At 42.6% G+C, this 16,718-nt stretch overlaps 1 protein-coding gene across 1 annotated transcript; it reads right to left on the minus strand.

Annotated features, from left to right (window-relative positions):
* Positions 1 to 822: 822 nt before the first annotated feature.
* Positions 823 to 15,428, minus strand: LOC128014767 (polyunsaturated fatty acid lipoxygenase ALOX15B-like). Its single transcript, XM_052598480.1, has 10 exons — positions 15,190 to 15,428; positions 14,702 to 14,783; positions 14,480 to 14,602; positions 13,364 to 13,467; positions 13,096 to 13,265; positions 12,850 to 12,993; positions 12,375 to 12,578; positions 2,945 to 3,031; positions 2,451 to 2,620; positions 823 to 988 (listed from the first exon to the last, which is right to left on the minus strand). The coding sequence occupies exons 1-10, from the start codon at positions 15,317 to 15,319 to the stop codon at positions 838 to 840; spliced, it is 1,365 nt and encodes a 454-aa protein (XP_052454440.1). The 5' UTR covers positions 15,320 to 15,428; the 3' UTR covers positions 823 to 837.
* Positions 15,429 to 16,718: the final 1,290 nt, after the last annotated feature.

Below are 16,718 nucleotides of genomic sequence, written 5' to 3' on the forward strand. Positions count from 1 at the left end.
GGAGTTTTATTTTTTGTTAGTTTTGACACTGTTTCAAATAAATACCTAGGGTTTTGTTTATTTTCTTCGAATAGGGTTGAAAAATAAGCAGAACTAGCTTTGAATGCCTCTCTGTATGAAATTGTGCTCTCTTTCCATGCAATGCGAAATACCTCTAGTTTTGTTTTCTTCTAGTCGCGCTCCATTTTTCTGGCTGCTCTCTTAAGGGCCTGAGTGAAGTGACATTCAAAGTGAAGTGACATTCAGCCAAGTATGGTGACCCATACTCAGAATTTGTGCTCTGCATTTAACCCATCCGAAATGCACACACACAGAGCAGTGAACACACACACACACTGTGAGCAAACACCCGGAGCAGTGGGCAGCCATTTATGCTGCGACGCCCGGGGAGCAGTTGGGGGTTCGATGCCTTGCTCAAGGGCACCTAAGTTGTGGTATTGAAGGTGGAGAGAGAACTGTACATGCACTACCCCCACCCACAATTCCTGCCGGCCCGAGACTAGAACCCACAACCCTTCGATTGGGAGTCCAACCCTCTAACCATTAGGCCACGACTTCCCTGAGTGTGCTCATTGTACCACAGCGTTGGACTATTTTCTTTAATCTTCTTTAAGCGCAAAGGAGCAACTGTGTCTAAAGTGCTGGAAAAGAGAGAGTTTAAAGTTTCTAAAGTTTAAAGTTTCACAGCACTAAATCTTATGCTGTGCAAATACTGATCTGAACACGCACTCAAAAAAGAAAATAAACCTTTGTTGGATTAAATGTCCTAATATGGCAACAATTCCTTATTAGTCTAGACACATTTTTATTCCACCAGAAATCACACTTGCAGCATATTCAAATGCAACAGCCCTGATGCAACAGACCTGAGGAATCTCTTCCCAGGAAGCCATTGGTGAATATCTCACTGATCCAACACTGCAGCTCTGTGTCCTTCTTCACGTCTGCATCATGTTGATAGTAGTGTGACAAGAAAGCTGCAACAAACCTGTAAGCAACCTCACAGTCAGATGTTTTCCAGGTTTACATATTTACAGCTTACCTTTTTTATAGATTTGCTTTGCATTTATTTCTTAAAGGGTTCATATCATGCTTTTAAATCATTCCTTTTTACATATAAATCATACATTTGGGGTCTATATAAAGCGGAACTGCAATGCTTGGGTCTGAATTCATCATAATTATAGCTCCACAGGTCTCTTTTCTACCCCCTTTCTGATGTGCGTCTGAGATCAACTCGTTTTGGTGCGTTCTCTTTAAATCCAATAGAGACACTTGATACCCTGCCCTCTCTCCAGGTTGCAGAGGTTCAATTCCACCCTGTTCGGCCATTTTTGTAGTTTGATAGCAGAGATATGATCCTCAAGAAACTGGTCTTCCGACCTTTTACCACCGTGTCGATTTATTTTGATTAATATGTGTGAGGGAGAGAGAGCACGACAGTGCCTAGTTTGGAGACGGTGAATTCTTGTTTACACTTTCGCCTGACGCACACGTGTGACCGTGTCTCTCTCTCATGCGCCCTGTTACAAGCTCGGCAGTTCACAGATGTGGGTACATTTCCATGAAAAATAAAACTCAACCAGGCACTTTGAAGAGGTTCTGGTGCTGGGAGACGGTGTAATGAAGCGTGTGGGTTACTACATCCAACAACCCAACATTTGGACGTACCCTCTCGTAACTTTTGCATCCTCGAACTTGGACTACAAAATCGCAGCTAGAAATCATAATGGCGGTTTGCTCGAAGTGTTGGGCCGGAAGTCAGTGTCCTGACGCAGCGCGTCTGTGTTGTACGTCACACGCATCACACACATGACCAGCTTTAGCCAATAGTGAGCCTACGTGGTGACGTGCAACACAGACGCACTACACTATTATACTACGTAAACTCACTCAAGCCTCATAGAGAATGAAACGAATAGTGGAATAAAGTCGTTATTTTTGTTTGTTTTTGCGCACGAAAAGTATTCTCGTCGCTTGATAAACTTAAGATGGAGCCACTGTAGTCACTTGGACTATATTAACGATCTCTTTGATAACTTTTCTGACCCAGCAAGATTCATTCCCTCTGAAAGCCTATGGAGGAGTGAGACAGCTCTCAGATTTCATCAAAAATATCCTAAATTGTGTTCCGAAGATTAACGAAGCTCTTACGGGGTTGGAACAACATGAGGGTGAGTAATTACTGACAGAATTATCAAATTTGGGTGAACTATCCCTTTAACTCTCATGCCATGTATCTCTCTTCTTTGGAGGATGAGTAAAATTGATTGCTTTTCAAAAATATGTAGTCACATGACCACTCTCCCCTATTTTTTGAAATTTGAATCAGAAATTCCACCAGGATGTATTAGTCAGCCCTAAAAACTAGGCGTATTATGTAACACATACACTAGAACGCATAATGCCTATCAATAAAACACTGGACTAAACTCCACTGGTAGTCTTACTTGTTGATGATATCCCACAGTTTCATCCCATCATCTCTGTAGTAGTAGTGGGGTACAGTCTCCAGGCCTCTCTCAGATATGTTATTGGGAAGACAGAGGGCGCTGTAGGTCAGGGCGGCAGTAGCACGCTTCATCAACCTTACCAATGACTCTCCACCTACTCCTGCATACTAAGAGTGGTATCATTAACGGAGAGAAGACATGACATAAAGTTAGGTTAATGGCTAGTGTATAAACTAAGTTCTGTCACCACAAATCCCATAATAATTTCCCTCAAATTTAAATAAGAATTTTTTTTTTTGTAAAATAGTAGATTGTTCAAGAAGTCAGGTCATCACAGATAACATTTAAGAGCCATTATGTTTTTTTTTTTTTTTAACAATCTTACAAGATATGTTTGCAGGTTCATAGGATAGTGAACGGAATACAACAAAAAGTGTATTGGATTACAATTTAAGACCTTTAGTGCCTCTTTAACCATGACATATGCATACCTTTGTAATGGCCCCATCCTCGGATATCAGCTGACTCCGTGCCATGACGTTGATCTGGAGCGTGTATCGGATATGGGGAAAGAGGAGCTACGGAAGGAAAGAGGGTGACTATTATTTACTTTTTCATTATTTTTCATCTTAAAAAGGTGCTCTAAGTGATCTCACGCGCTTTTTAGGCCAAAACATTTTTTGTCACATACGGCAAACATCTCCTTACTATCCGCTAGCTGCCTGTGCCCTGAACACACTGTAAAAAACGCTGTCTCTGGAGACACCCCAGGCTCCACAAACGGCAACAAAAACAAACTGGTCTTACCCGCACTGCCGCACCATGAAATATAACAAACAGTGTTCCAGCTAATAACCAACAAGAAAGATTTGGGGGTGGGGTTTGGGGGGTTAGTGCGCGGATGAGGAGGAGGGAGGGTCTAGCTAGCCTCCATTTTGTTTGACAAATGTTTTAATGTCATCAAGAAGTGACGTCACCCAGGATCACGTAGAGAACCTTTAAGTTGAGGTTAGGTTAAGTTGTTTTTGGGATGTGTTGGGATGGCATCTTTCCCAAACGTGGGAGAGTCACTGCCACCTGTGTGTTTGCATAATGGAGTCAAGTGTGTCCCTGCGTAATGGAGTCAGATGTGTTCCTGCGTAATGGAGTCAGGTGTGTTCCTGCGTAATGGTGTCAGGTGTGTTCCTGCGTAATGGAGTCAGGTGTGTTCCTGCGTAATGGAGTCAGGTGTGTCCCTGCGTAATGGAGTCAGGTTTGTTACTGCATAATGGAGTCAGATGTGTTCCTGTGTAATGTAAAACATCCACGTTTGTATCGCCTGTAGCCTACTACAGGGTTCATTTTCAGATGTGTTCCTGTGTAATGTAAAACATCCACGTTTGTATCGCCTGTAGCCTACTACAGGGTTCATTTGCAAAACGTAAATATAAGAAACTTATCCAAGATTATTATGAAGATGATTAGCCTAATATTACTTAAATTATGATTGCAAATGCATTTATTTTAATGTATTTCTATCCGCCGGGACGATATTATTGACGTCATTACGTGATGACGTAAAAGAACTGGTGAACCGTTTTTTTGAACAGGTTCATTGAAACGAACTGTCCGAAAGAACCGGTTTGCGGAAAAGAACCGAACTTCCCATCACTAATGTCTGCGTAAAAGAGTCAGATGTGTCCCTGGGTAATGGAGTCAAGTGTGTCCTTGCGTAATGGAGTCAGATGTGTTCCTGCGTAATGGAGTCAGGTGTGTCCCTGCGTAATGGAGTCAAGTGTATGCCTGTGTAACACCAATGAGCGGATGGTATTCAACCATCTGTTCCATATTAATGAATCCTGACCCTTTTGACACATTCTACACTCAAAGACCAGAACGTGAGTTAAAGAAAAAACAAGGACTTTCGTTTTACAACCCTCTTACAACATAACTCACCACCCTGGGCACCGCCATGACGGCAACGTCCTGGCGTGGATGAGAGTTATAACACCTTGGAGACTATCCAGAGATGCGATATCGAACTTCAAAAGGGAAGACAAACACCCCCCCTTCTTGATCGCACATTCCAGTGAAACAGACGCACACACATTCATGAGACGCACACACACTCAAAAACAGTTGGCTAGCCCATGGACCTTTTTACTTAAACTACCTCTAAATGTATTTTAATGTCTCCCTTTTTGTGCTCAAATGTATGTATGCGGCATAATGGAATATATGAATGTTACTGTGTGTTTAATGCAAACTTTATATGCATTTAGTTAAGAATAACTCTGTACCTCTGTATACGGGATTGGTAAAATCATAGTTCTTGGTGTCTGTATAATCGTAAAAACACGACTGTAACGAATCTTGATAGCAAATTACAAAAAGATGCATTGTTTCAGAGGAACGATCTTGCTTAAGAAAAATGTTTAATCTTGTCATTGCCATAAATTAGACCAGTGGGCGGAGATCAGCAAACAAAGAAGATTTTTCCCGCCTCAGTTTGTTTACACTTCATTGGCTCATACTGAAAAATAGGTGTAAACCTGGTTTTACGTAAAAGCTCAGGGAAACCTGTATTCTGGGCATTCTGCCAGAGAGAAAAGAGGGTTCCCAGCTTTGAAACCGGACTTCAAGAAGTTCTCAGTTTATTCTTCTTTACTTTTCGTTTCATTCTAGTTTTTCTTTATTGTCTTCGGATATTTGACTTCGTTCAATTGTCTTCACGAGCCAAACGAACTTAAGTCTAGTCATCTTTTGGCAAAGTTTACCTTCGCGTTAACCATCGAGCTCGCGCATCATCTGCTCTGGAAAGAACCACGCTGAGGCCGCACAGACCGGACAATTTGAGCGCAGCTACACACAAGAGCCAGATCAAAGCAAGTACTTTCTTATATCGCAACTAAAATTGCTGTTTAAGGTTGTCTAGGCTATTCCATATTTGTGAAATTATTCAATGACTTGGGGTCTCTTGCAAAGTTAACTGTTTGAAATTGTCACGCTGAGATTGGTTCTCACTTTCACTTTCTCTCCCCCTCTCTCTCTCTCTCTCTCTCTCTTTATCTCTCTCTTTCATTTATCTCATTATTATTCTTGTTCGTTTACCTTGTTTAAATTGTATTTTCGTTTTGCTATATACTCATATTTACTCTGTGTGAATTGTAGTTATGTACTCTTTAGTCTGTTTTTATTAAATCCTATAATTTGCTTGAATTGAATTGTTTTATTGCTCATTGAGATCGAAGTCCCTGAATCGTGTGATCTATGCTACGAGCTTTGTTTTATATGAATTAATTTCAGTAATCTTAGTATTACAGACACCGAAAATATTGTTTTTTCCTGATCAGAAGATTAATATTTCTTGGAGTTTGTAAGAAGGGTATTTTTATTGAATTTTGATAAGGAAGTCTAGCTTCCAGTTCGCTGGACGAACAGATTGTCTAGATTAACTTAAATTAATTCTAGTAAAGGTTACCTTTAAATGATTAAATATTCCCTCTTTGGGTAATTTAATATTTGTAAGCAATAAGCACGTTATATTCATAGACTCATGAATATTCACTTCATTTGAGTTAATTATTCCCCAGAAAGTGATTGTTGCTACACCTGCGTAATGGAGTCAACTGTGTCCTTGCGTAATGGAGTCAGGTGTGTGGAGTGTCCCTGCGTAATGGAGTCAAGTGTGTCCCTGCGTAATGGAGTCAGATGTGTTCCTGCATAATGGAGTCAGGTGTGTCCCTGCGTAATGGAGTCAGGTGTGTCCCTGCGTAATGGAGTCAGTGGTGTCCCTGCGTAATGGAGTCAGGTGTGTTCCTGCATAATGGAGTCAGATGTGTTCCTGTGTAATGTAAAACATCCACGTTTGTATCGCCTGTAGCCTACTACAGGGTTCATTTGCAAAACGTAAATATAAGAAACTTATCCAAGATTATTATGAAGATGATTAGCCTAATATTACTTAAATTATGATTGCAAATGCCTTTATTTTAATGTATTTCTATCCGCCGGGACGATATTATTGACGTCATTACGTGATGACGTAAAAGAACTGGTGAACCGGTTTTTTGAACAGGTTCATTGAAACGAACTGTCTGAAAGAACCGGTTTGCGGAAAAGAACCGAACTTCCCATCACTAATGCCTGCGTAATTGAGTCAGATGTGTCCCTGCGTAATGGAGTCAAGTGTGTCCTTGCGTAATGGAGTCAGATGTGTTCCTGCGTAATGGAGTCAGGTGTGTCCCTGCGTAATGGAGTCAAGTGTATGCCTGTGTAATGGAGTCAGGTGTGTGGAGTGTCCCTGCGTAATGGAGTCAAGTGTGTCCCTGCGTAATGGAGTCAGATGTGTTCCTGCGTAATGGAGTCAGATGTGTTCCTGCGTAATGGAGTCAGGTGTGTCCCTGCGTAATGGAGTCCGGTGTGTCCCTGCGTAATGGAGTCAGGTGTGTCCCTGCGTAATGGAGTCAATTGTGTCCCTGCGTAATGGAGTCAGGTGTGTCCCTGCCAAATGGAGTCAGGTGTGTCCCTGCGTAATGGAGTCAGGTGTGTTCCTGCGTAATGGAGTCAGGTGTGTCTCTGCGTAATGGAGTCAGGTGTGTCTCTGCGTAATGGAGTCAGGTGTGTCCTTGCCTAATGGAGTCAGGTGTGTTCCTGCGTAATGGTGTCAGGTGTGTTCCTGCGTAATGGAGTCAGGTGTGTCCCTGCCTAATGGAGTCAGGTGTGTCCCTGCGTAATGGAGTCAGTGGTGTCCCTGCGTAATGGAGTCAAGTGTGTCCCTGCGTAATGGAGTCAGATGTGTCCCTGCGTAATGGAGTCAGTGGTGTCCCTGCATAATGGAGTCAGGTGTGTCCCTGCGTAATGGAGTCAGGTGTGTCCCTGCGTAATGGAGTCAGGTGTGTCCCTGCGTAATGGAGTCAGGTGTGTCCCTGCGTAATGGACTCAGGTGTGTCCCTGCGTAATGGAGTCAATTGTGTCTCTGTGTAATGGAGTCAATTGTGTCTCTGCGTAATGGAGTCAAGTGTGTCTAGGGATGGGTACCGAAACCCGGTATTAAACGGGCCCCGGGGCTGAATTTTGAAAGACCACTGTATCAATAAGCTCGGACGTTAACGGTTCTGCTGTCGGTACTGGAGAAATTACACATACTATTTATTATTGCTATAAAGACCTTATTTTATTTTTTATTTATTTTTTATCTCGCCAGCCATTTCTATGTATAATAATATTAAATCATTTGTCTGTAATGCATTTTTGGTATTGCGGCCCGAGAGAGAGAGAGACGAGCCACAGCGCGCTGCGCGCACAACACGACAGCACTGTAATGAGCGACGTGTGGTTACACTTTAGATCTGTGATATTAGTCTGATTTTATTTTAGATTTCTGCTTCCAAAGATTCTAAAAATTATATATTGAGGTAAAACCATTAAAAACTATAAGCCACATTTGGTCTAGCGCAACTTCCTTCCCTTCACAGCAGTAGCCTATGTCATTAATCCCTAAAACTCAAACTTAACGACAGAATCAGCACGTTCGGTGATTGTTGTAAAATGCAGTTGCTAAATTGCGGGATGCGTTTAATAATAAAAAGAGCTATAAAAAGCACACAGATCTGTGCAAGAGATGTAATTCACAAGGCGGAGCGCGCTCCTAAACAGACCGCAACGAGACAAGCAACTTTGGGTTTCATGTGTGCGTCTAAATCAAATGTACACAAAAAATATGTCAAAATGACCTGCTTGGAGATTCACTCAAACACCTTTTATGTCTTAAATGGACGTAGTTATGGAAATTTTTGGGAGAAAATCTGTTTCAGATCAGCACTCGGTTTTAAATCGGCCGCAGTCTAATAAACATGACAAAATAACTGCAAATCAAACAACAAATGGCAAAGAGAAAATCACTCACAGGTCTTGAATAAATAACTTCAGCTTTAATAAACATTAATCCACCTATGATAAACTATGCAGTGTTATTTTACATTTGATTACTTTATTAGATTTATTTTTAGACCATACCTGAACAGTAATGTTAGTAGACCTTACAAAGCACTGTGCAGGCCTATATAATGTGTATCTTTGTTTAATAGTTCATCTTTTATCTATTGTTTATCTTTGTAAAAAAAAATAAAAAAATAAAAAAAAAATATATATATATATATATATATATGTATGTATGTATGTATGTATGTATGTATGTATGTATGTATGTGTGTGTGTGTGTGTGTGTGTGTGTGTGTGTGTGTGTATGTATATGTACAGTCAGGTCCATAAATATTGGGACATCGACACAATTCTAATCTTTTTGGCTCTATACACCACCACAATGGATTTGAAATGAAACTAACAAGATGTGCTTTAGCTGCAGACTTTCAGCTTTAATTTGAGGGTATTTACATCTAAATCAGGTGAACGGTGTAGGAATTACAACAGTTTGTGTATGTACATCCCACTTTTTAAGGGACCAAAATGAAGTGTTTTAAGTGTGGCGATGTGGGCCATAAAAGGATGGCGTGTCCACATAAACCTCAGAACAGTGAGGAGGCTGCAGGCCCTAGTGATGCTATTGATCTGAGACCGCATCTCTTGGTGGCTCTGATGGATTTTTGGAGCTCATATCGGGAATGCTTGTATTCCACGATATCTCCTGTCGTAAAGGCTGTACACCGGTTTCTAATTTTGATGCGCACATCCGCATTGAACCAAGGCTTCTGATTAGGAAGCACTCTAATAGTTCTGGAGGTGATGCAGAAAGTCTGATCATAACCTGGTTCTGCTCACGCCACAGTACAAACCACAGATCCAGAGACAGCCCACGACCAAACGCTCCTTCAGGAAATGGTCTCCTGAGGAAGCGGAGGCTCTGAGAGATTTTGAGTGTACTGATTTGAGCATTCTGCAGGAAGCATATGGCGAGGACATCGAGGGGGTCACTCACTGCACTACTGACTACCTGAACTTCTGCATGGACTTGTGGTCCCCATTAGAACTGTACTCTGCTTCCCTAATAACAAGCCGTGGATCACCAGTAATGTAAAGGACATCCTGAATAGGAAGAAGAAAGCATTCAAGACCACATAGACTACACACACCCTCCACACATATGGACAGTTCAACACCCCTATCCATCACCATTACCAAGGATCAGGTGAGCAGAGAGCTGAGGAGGCTCTGACCAAGGAAAGCAGTGGGCCCGGATGGAGTGTGTCCAAGGATGCTTAAAGCATGTTCTGCTGAACTGGGGGAGCCAATCCAGCATGTCTGTAATCTGAGTCTGCAGCTGGGGAGGGTCCCAGTGCTCTGGAAGACCTCATGTCTAATCCCGGTTCCCAAGAAAAAACACCCCAGGGAGCCGGGTGACTTTAGACCGGTAGCACTGACATCACACATCATGAAGACCTTCGAACGGTTGCTGCTCCATGTCCTCACCATGCACAAGATCCACTGCAGTTTGGATACCAGGAGAAGATGAGCGTGGAGGATGCTATCCTCTATCTGCTCCACAGGGCCTACTCACATCTGGACCAGGAGAGGGCGCTGTGAGGATATCTGTTTTTGATTTCTCCAGCGCCTTCGACACCATCCAGCTGCTCCTGTTGAGAGACAAGCTTACAGAGATGAGGGTGGACCCACTCCTGGTGACATGGATTACGGACTACCTCACGGAGAGACCACAGTACATAAGACTGAATAGCTGCATGTCAGACACTGTGGTCAGCAGCACCGGAGCACCAAAGGGGACCGTGCTCTCTCCTGTCCTCTTCACCTTGTATACATCTGACTTCCAGTATAACTCTGGGCTCTGCCATATGCAGAAATACTCAGATGATACTGTGATAGTTGGCTGTATCAAGGATGAAAAGGATGGGGAGTATAGGAGCCTAGTTGAGGACTTCGTGAGGTGGTGCAGGACCAATCATCTGCAGCTGAACTCGTCCAAGACCAAGGAAATGGTGGTGGACTTCAGAAGGAAGAAACCACATTTCCAGCCTGTGTACATCGAGGGGGTTGATGTGGAGGTGGTCAGGACCTATAAATATCTGGGGCTTCAATTAGATGACAAGCTGGATTGGACAGCAAATATGGACTCTCTCTGCAGGAAAGGGCAGAGCCATCTGTATTTCCTGAGAAGGCAGGGGTCTGCAAACTACTGCAGATGTTTTACCAGTCTGTGGTGGCCAGCGTCCTCTTTTATGCTGCAGTTTGTTGGGGAGGAAGCAGCAAGAAGAGAGACGCTGGTAGACTGGACCGACTCGTAATGAGAGCTGGCTCAGTAGTGGGTTCAGAACTGGACTATCTGGTGACAGTGGCAGAAAGAAGGACCCTGGACAAACTGCTGTCCATTCTGGACAACGCCCACCACCCTCTGCATAGCACCTTCATCGGACAGAGGAGTGTGTTTAGTGGCAGACTGCTGTCCCAGCTCCACTAACAGACTTAAAAACTCTTTCGTCCCACTGGCCATCAGACTGCACAACAGATCAAAGTCAGGGCAATGTGGACAATAGACAAATTGACTTGATCATTTTTACCTTCCTCTGCACTCTCTATCTTGTACTTTTCATTGTTTTAGTTTATTGTGGTTCCCGTGTTAAAATTTAATTTATTTAAATTGTATTTTTATAGGTTAAATGTATGCATGTATGTTTTCATATGTTTTTTTCGGATGCTACTGGATATTTGAAATTCCCTCGGGATAAATAAAGTATATATCATCATCATCATCATCATCATCATCATTGATCCTCAAGGACACTGGGTCACTGAAGAACCCTAGTTTTTTAATTCAATTATCCAGACAAGGATGTTATCTTCTTTGAGTATATGAACATGCTTACTAAGGGATAACATTGTAAATCTAGGGCACCTCTTGGACAATAATGGATGGAGATCAGCAAAGACCCTCAGAGAGGTGAACGGATTACAGTCACTAAGACTTACAGCAAAACTGATGGAGTACATTTTTAATGTAATACCAAGCAGCTACAGAGAGATCATCGCAAGGGAGGAAAACGATGAGAAAGGATTCCCAAAGATAAATAAAACTTTTTGAGTCTACATCAAAGAAGGCCATATATTACATCACAGTGAAGGTCATACATCAAGAATCACTCAGTAGAGTAAAAGCCTCTGGGTGGCCAGGACTGTTGACACCAGAGTTCCTCGTGGGGGACAGATGGAGAGCACTGTATAGACCTCCAGTGGAGAAGTGAACAGCTGATCTACAATGGAGGATTATTCACAGGGCAATAGCTACAGACATACATGTGGCTCACTCGAATCCAGCAGTGGGTGGGGAATGTAGGTTTTGTGGTGAAGAGGAGGATTTGGAACATTTGTTTTTAAGAGGTGCAAGACTACTAAGTCTCTTTAAACATCTTAAGAAATGGTTCAGGGAATTTAACAAGGATTTTCCGAATAAAGGGTTCATTGGAGGGTTAAAGTGTGGATTTTTGATGAGGAAGAAAGTGTGTTTATTGAGATATCTGATTTGGGACTGCAAAATCGTCAGTGTGGAAGACTAGGAAGAACAAAGCGTTAACCTAACCCTAACACAAAGGCTTACAACTTGCATCTACGGATCCTGAAATTATGTTTAGGAGATTAGTGGCAGGAAGGCTTAAACTGGAGTATGCGTATTATAATATTGTAAATGATGTCAGGAGTTTTATTGAAATATGGTGTGTTAATGAGGTTTTATGCACCATTTATGATGATGTGATGATTCTGAATTTAATTTTTTTCTTATATACATATGTGGGTTTATATGTTCTAATTTTATTATGTAATGATTGAATGTGAGTGTATGAATGTAAGTTTTGAAATGTAAAATTTTTTGACTCTCTCTCTTAAAGATGGCCCTGTTTTTCTATGCATGATGCTGTTCACATGTGAATTCACTGTTCACATGTCAAACCAACTCATGCGGGACAGATTCAGTACCTTGTAGAGAGGGTGTGGAGAGGGAAGATTGCGCAGCGTGGCCACGGTGAACACCTCCGCCAGCAGGTGAGTTCTCAGCAGGTGAAAGTCAACCTCGTGAACGCCAAACTCTGCGTTTCGGACGAAGATCTTGGCCAGTTTCCAGTCGGCCTTTGAATCCGTTGGGAGGAAGATGGGATTGTCTTTGCTGGGCTTTTGCCTTAACTGTGCAGATTAAATTTGAACATCCGTGAAAATGGTACAAACAGTGTCTTTCACACCTAGGTCCCCAGGTACTTCTCTTTCGGTCGAAGCACTTCGACATCACCCTGAGATATCGCTTCTTGAGCATTTCCCAGCTGAAGACCTTTTTTAATCCCTCTACATGCTCAAGGAACAATATCCCATACAGGGGGATGTCTTGTTTTCTCCCTCAAAGAGCCGAGGTTATATTCATAACCCCTGGATTTCTACACTTCGGATGCAAGATACGCACCTGAATGGCGATGGGCAGCATCATGCTGTGAGGGTTGCAGTACAGCAGGACCAGGGGAGCTGTGAGATACTGCTGCCTGCCACTGACAACATTTCCCACCAGTCCATCCAACATCTTATAGTCAGACAAGAAGATGTTCCCTTTCTGGGTATGGGGGTGGATCACACCAAATAATGAAGAAACCCAGGAAATTAGGCAAAACCAAAGCAATCCAGACCAAATTATTGCCAGTAGCAAGTAGCGTACCTTCATCTCCTGCTGCAAGCTGCTGCCTCTTAGGCTGTTTTTGACCATGTCTTCTGTGACGGGGAAATTCTCAGGCAGATTTGAGCAGCGCTGGACCATCATGGGATTGAGGCCATTCAGAAACTGGTAGCCAAAGAACTCATCCTCATCCCAGTGCTTCTGAATGTATTCTGCAAAGCATGCTGTGTCAGAACATATGCTACAGTACAGACAGTACTTTATTTGTAATACAGTCATTTTGAACCGTTCATTCATTTAAGATGAGTACCAATGGTTTTCACTCTGTTTTCACAAATGATTGCTTCCAGTTGGCTGATGCTTTCCCACGATTTTCTGCAGTTAGCTAATCCAGTTAGCTTCAGAGCAGCTAACCTGCACAAAAAAGAATACACAGGTACATAGTGCAAACATTAATAGTGTAACTAGCCTTAATATACTACCTATGGTCCATCCTAGCTTTAGTTGTTAGCATCTTTGTAGTTACTATTAGATATTATATTATTTGTCTTCGAGAAGACAAAGCTATTTTGTGAATACCATTCACTTCCATGCAAAATACACTGAAAATCCATGAATCATGTTATTAAACCTCCTCGCCCAGCTCCTCGCCCACCTCCTCGCCCACCTCCTCGCCCTCCTCCTCGCCCACCTCCTCGCCCTCCTCCTCGCCCAGCTCCTCGCCCTCCTCCTCGCCCTCCTCCTCGCCCTCCTCCTCGCCCACCTCCTCGCCCAGCTCCTCGCCCACCTCCTCCCCACCTCCTCGCCCAGCTCCTCGCCCATCTCCTCGCCTACCTCCTCGCCCACCTCGCCCAGTGAATGAATCAGAATATTTGACCAGTTCTAGCTGATTGGAGTCGGAGACTCCATTTTCATTAGTCACATGTTTTCCTTTGTTCAGATTTCCTGCCACTCCTTTGTTACCATGGTCACCATCATTGAGTTCAATTGGTTCAGCCGTGTTTGATTAATCATCCTCATTTGTGCTTGCTGTATAAGCTGGTCCCTCACATCCATTATGTCAGATCACCATTTAGTGTGTGCGTGCGCGTGTGTGTGTGTGTGCGCGTGTGCGTGTGTGTGTGATGGGCAGGTTTAGGGATAGGGTTAGTGTAAGGGGATAGAATATACAGTTTGTACAGTATAAAAACCATTACGTCTATGGAAAGTCCCACACACACACACACACACACACGCGCACGCACACACACACACACAGACACACACACACAAACACAAACACGGGGCAGGTTTGGCCAGGATGCCGGTGTTACACACACACTCTTTGAACACCACAGGGTTAGGGTTAGAACATGGGGTTGTTTATGAGCCGTGTGTGAGAGATGAACACCACAGGGTTAGGTTAGAACATGGCTTGTCCACTCACTGCTTTCCTGCACCGGAGTAAAACTCGGCCTCTTTAGTGAAAGAGAATCGGACCTCAGCTGGCAGAGCGAGGGGATTGTCGCAGTCGATGACCTGAGGCGTACCCTCCGCGTACACACACCACCTGGGGGAGAATATTCAGCTGTGTATCAATGGAAGGGGTTTAATTTCAGTGTATTTATTATAATATAAAGCAGACACTTCACTCTCACACACGACAAACCTGAATAGCTTCTGCTGCTCCTCCAGCTGCCTCATCCTCTGCCTCTGGGATATCGGGTTGGTGTCCTGGAACACAAGTGAAGCTGAAATGCAAATGACAACATTAATTCACAATCTAAATTTGTTTATGTTTGCAACCGAAATAAAAAATAGGCTACAGTATATTTTGTATATATCGTTTCTTGATCATAGATAAATGACTTGTCATCCATGTAAAAAAAATGTTTATCATAGACACTTTAATTTGATTTCAAATGTGCTTTATTTTAAAAAGGCTGATGGTATCATTAAGCTATAGCTAACCCATACATAAGATACATAAAAAATCAAACTACAGTACATCTTGTTATTAGAGCATCTGACACTGCATCATATGAAGACACAAACGTTATTATTCAGCAATACACGTGTGTGTGCGCGTGTGCGTGTGTGCGTGCGTGTGCGCGTGTGCGTGCGTGTACATGTGTGTGTATAAATGGGAGGGCCTACCTTTAGCAGGCCGTAAGACGAGCCTCTCGTTGCAGTCCAGCCAGCAGTAACAGGGAAACAGGACCTTGTCTCCTTCGGGCGTGTTGACCGAGATCTTATCGCAGAACCACTGGTTGTAAAGTAGACCCATAAACGGCTTGGAGTAAAGCTTGACCGCTATGAGCTCTCCCAGAGACGCTTTACAGTGTATCTTAAATGCTCGCTCCTGCACAGACAGATGTGGCGTATTAGGGCCGTTGTAGGTAAATAATAATAATAATAATAATAATAATATGCCGTTGGCGGAGTGCGTTAAAATTCAGAGAAGAAATTCAGAATTTCCATGAAGAAACAGATATTCTGTGATTATAAAACCACAAGTTTGCATGAAAAAAAGATTGCACTAAAAAAGAAGAATATTCTGTGATTTATAAAGTCCCAAATGTGAAGAATAAACTCTGAAAAATAGGAACCACATCTCTTTATATTGCGAGGATGTCGCCTACCTCATCAGACCACAGACGCCAGATCCCACAGACACACGTTATAGGAAACTTTCCTGGCCAATAACAACAATTATAATCACAGTAATAACAACAATCTACAGAGACATTCTTAATATTACAGGAAAACAGGACACAGGTTTAGCTCATTTGAAGTGCTTGTGCTAAATGTTACGCTCTCAGATATAAGAAAAACAATCCCTCCTCTTGCTTTTGCTGCCGTATACACACCTCCAGGGCCCTAGAAGATTGCAGAACAGAGTTTGCGGATTCTCTCAGATCTATTGGTCAACGTCAATAAAACATTGTTGGAGATTTTAACATTCACGTAGATAACACAAATGATGCGTTAGGGGCTGCGTTTACAGATTTACTAAATTCATTTGGGGTCAAGCAAAATGTCACTAGACCCACCCATCATTTTAATCATATACACTAGATATAATTATATCACATGGAACCAATCCTATTAATATAGATATTAAACCGCAAAGTGATGATGTCACTGATCACTACCTTGTAACTTGCACACTGCGTACTGCTGAAATCTGCCATGTCGCGCCGCGCTAACAATTCTCCCAAACACTCTCGATAGATTCACAAATAACCTGCCGCACACACACACACACACACACACACACACACACACACACACGAAGTAGAGGAAATGACTAGCAGTATAAGCAACCTTTTCTCTAGTACATTAGAAACTGTTGAACCGATCAGATTAGAAAGGGTTAGAGGGAAGAGTACTGCACCTTGGTACAGCAGTATTACTCACGCCATCAAGAGAGAAACGCGTAATCTAGAGCACAAGCGGAAACAAACTCACCTAGAGGTATTTAGGATCGCGTGAAAGACAGCACTTCCCGTTATAAAAAGGCTTTAAAAGCAGCCAGGGCCAAGCATATACGCAAACTAATGGAAAATAACCTAAGATATAAGTAAATTATTCCATTACAGTTTAGTAGTAAGGACTTTATGAATTTATTCAATGAGAAAATCAAATGCAATAGAAACACAAATGTAAATGTACAACCTTTAACA

This window comes from Carassius gibelio, chromosome B25 (assembly GCF_023724105.1).
Source record: "Carassius gibelio isolate Cgi1373 ecotype wild population from Czech Republic chromosome B25, carGib1.2-hapl.c, whole genome shotgun sequence".
Taxonomy (NCBI): domain Eukaryota; kingdom Metazoa; phylum Chordata; class Actinopteri; order Cypriniformes; family Cyprinidae; genus Carassius; species Carassius gibelio.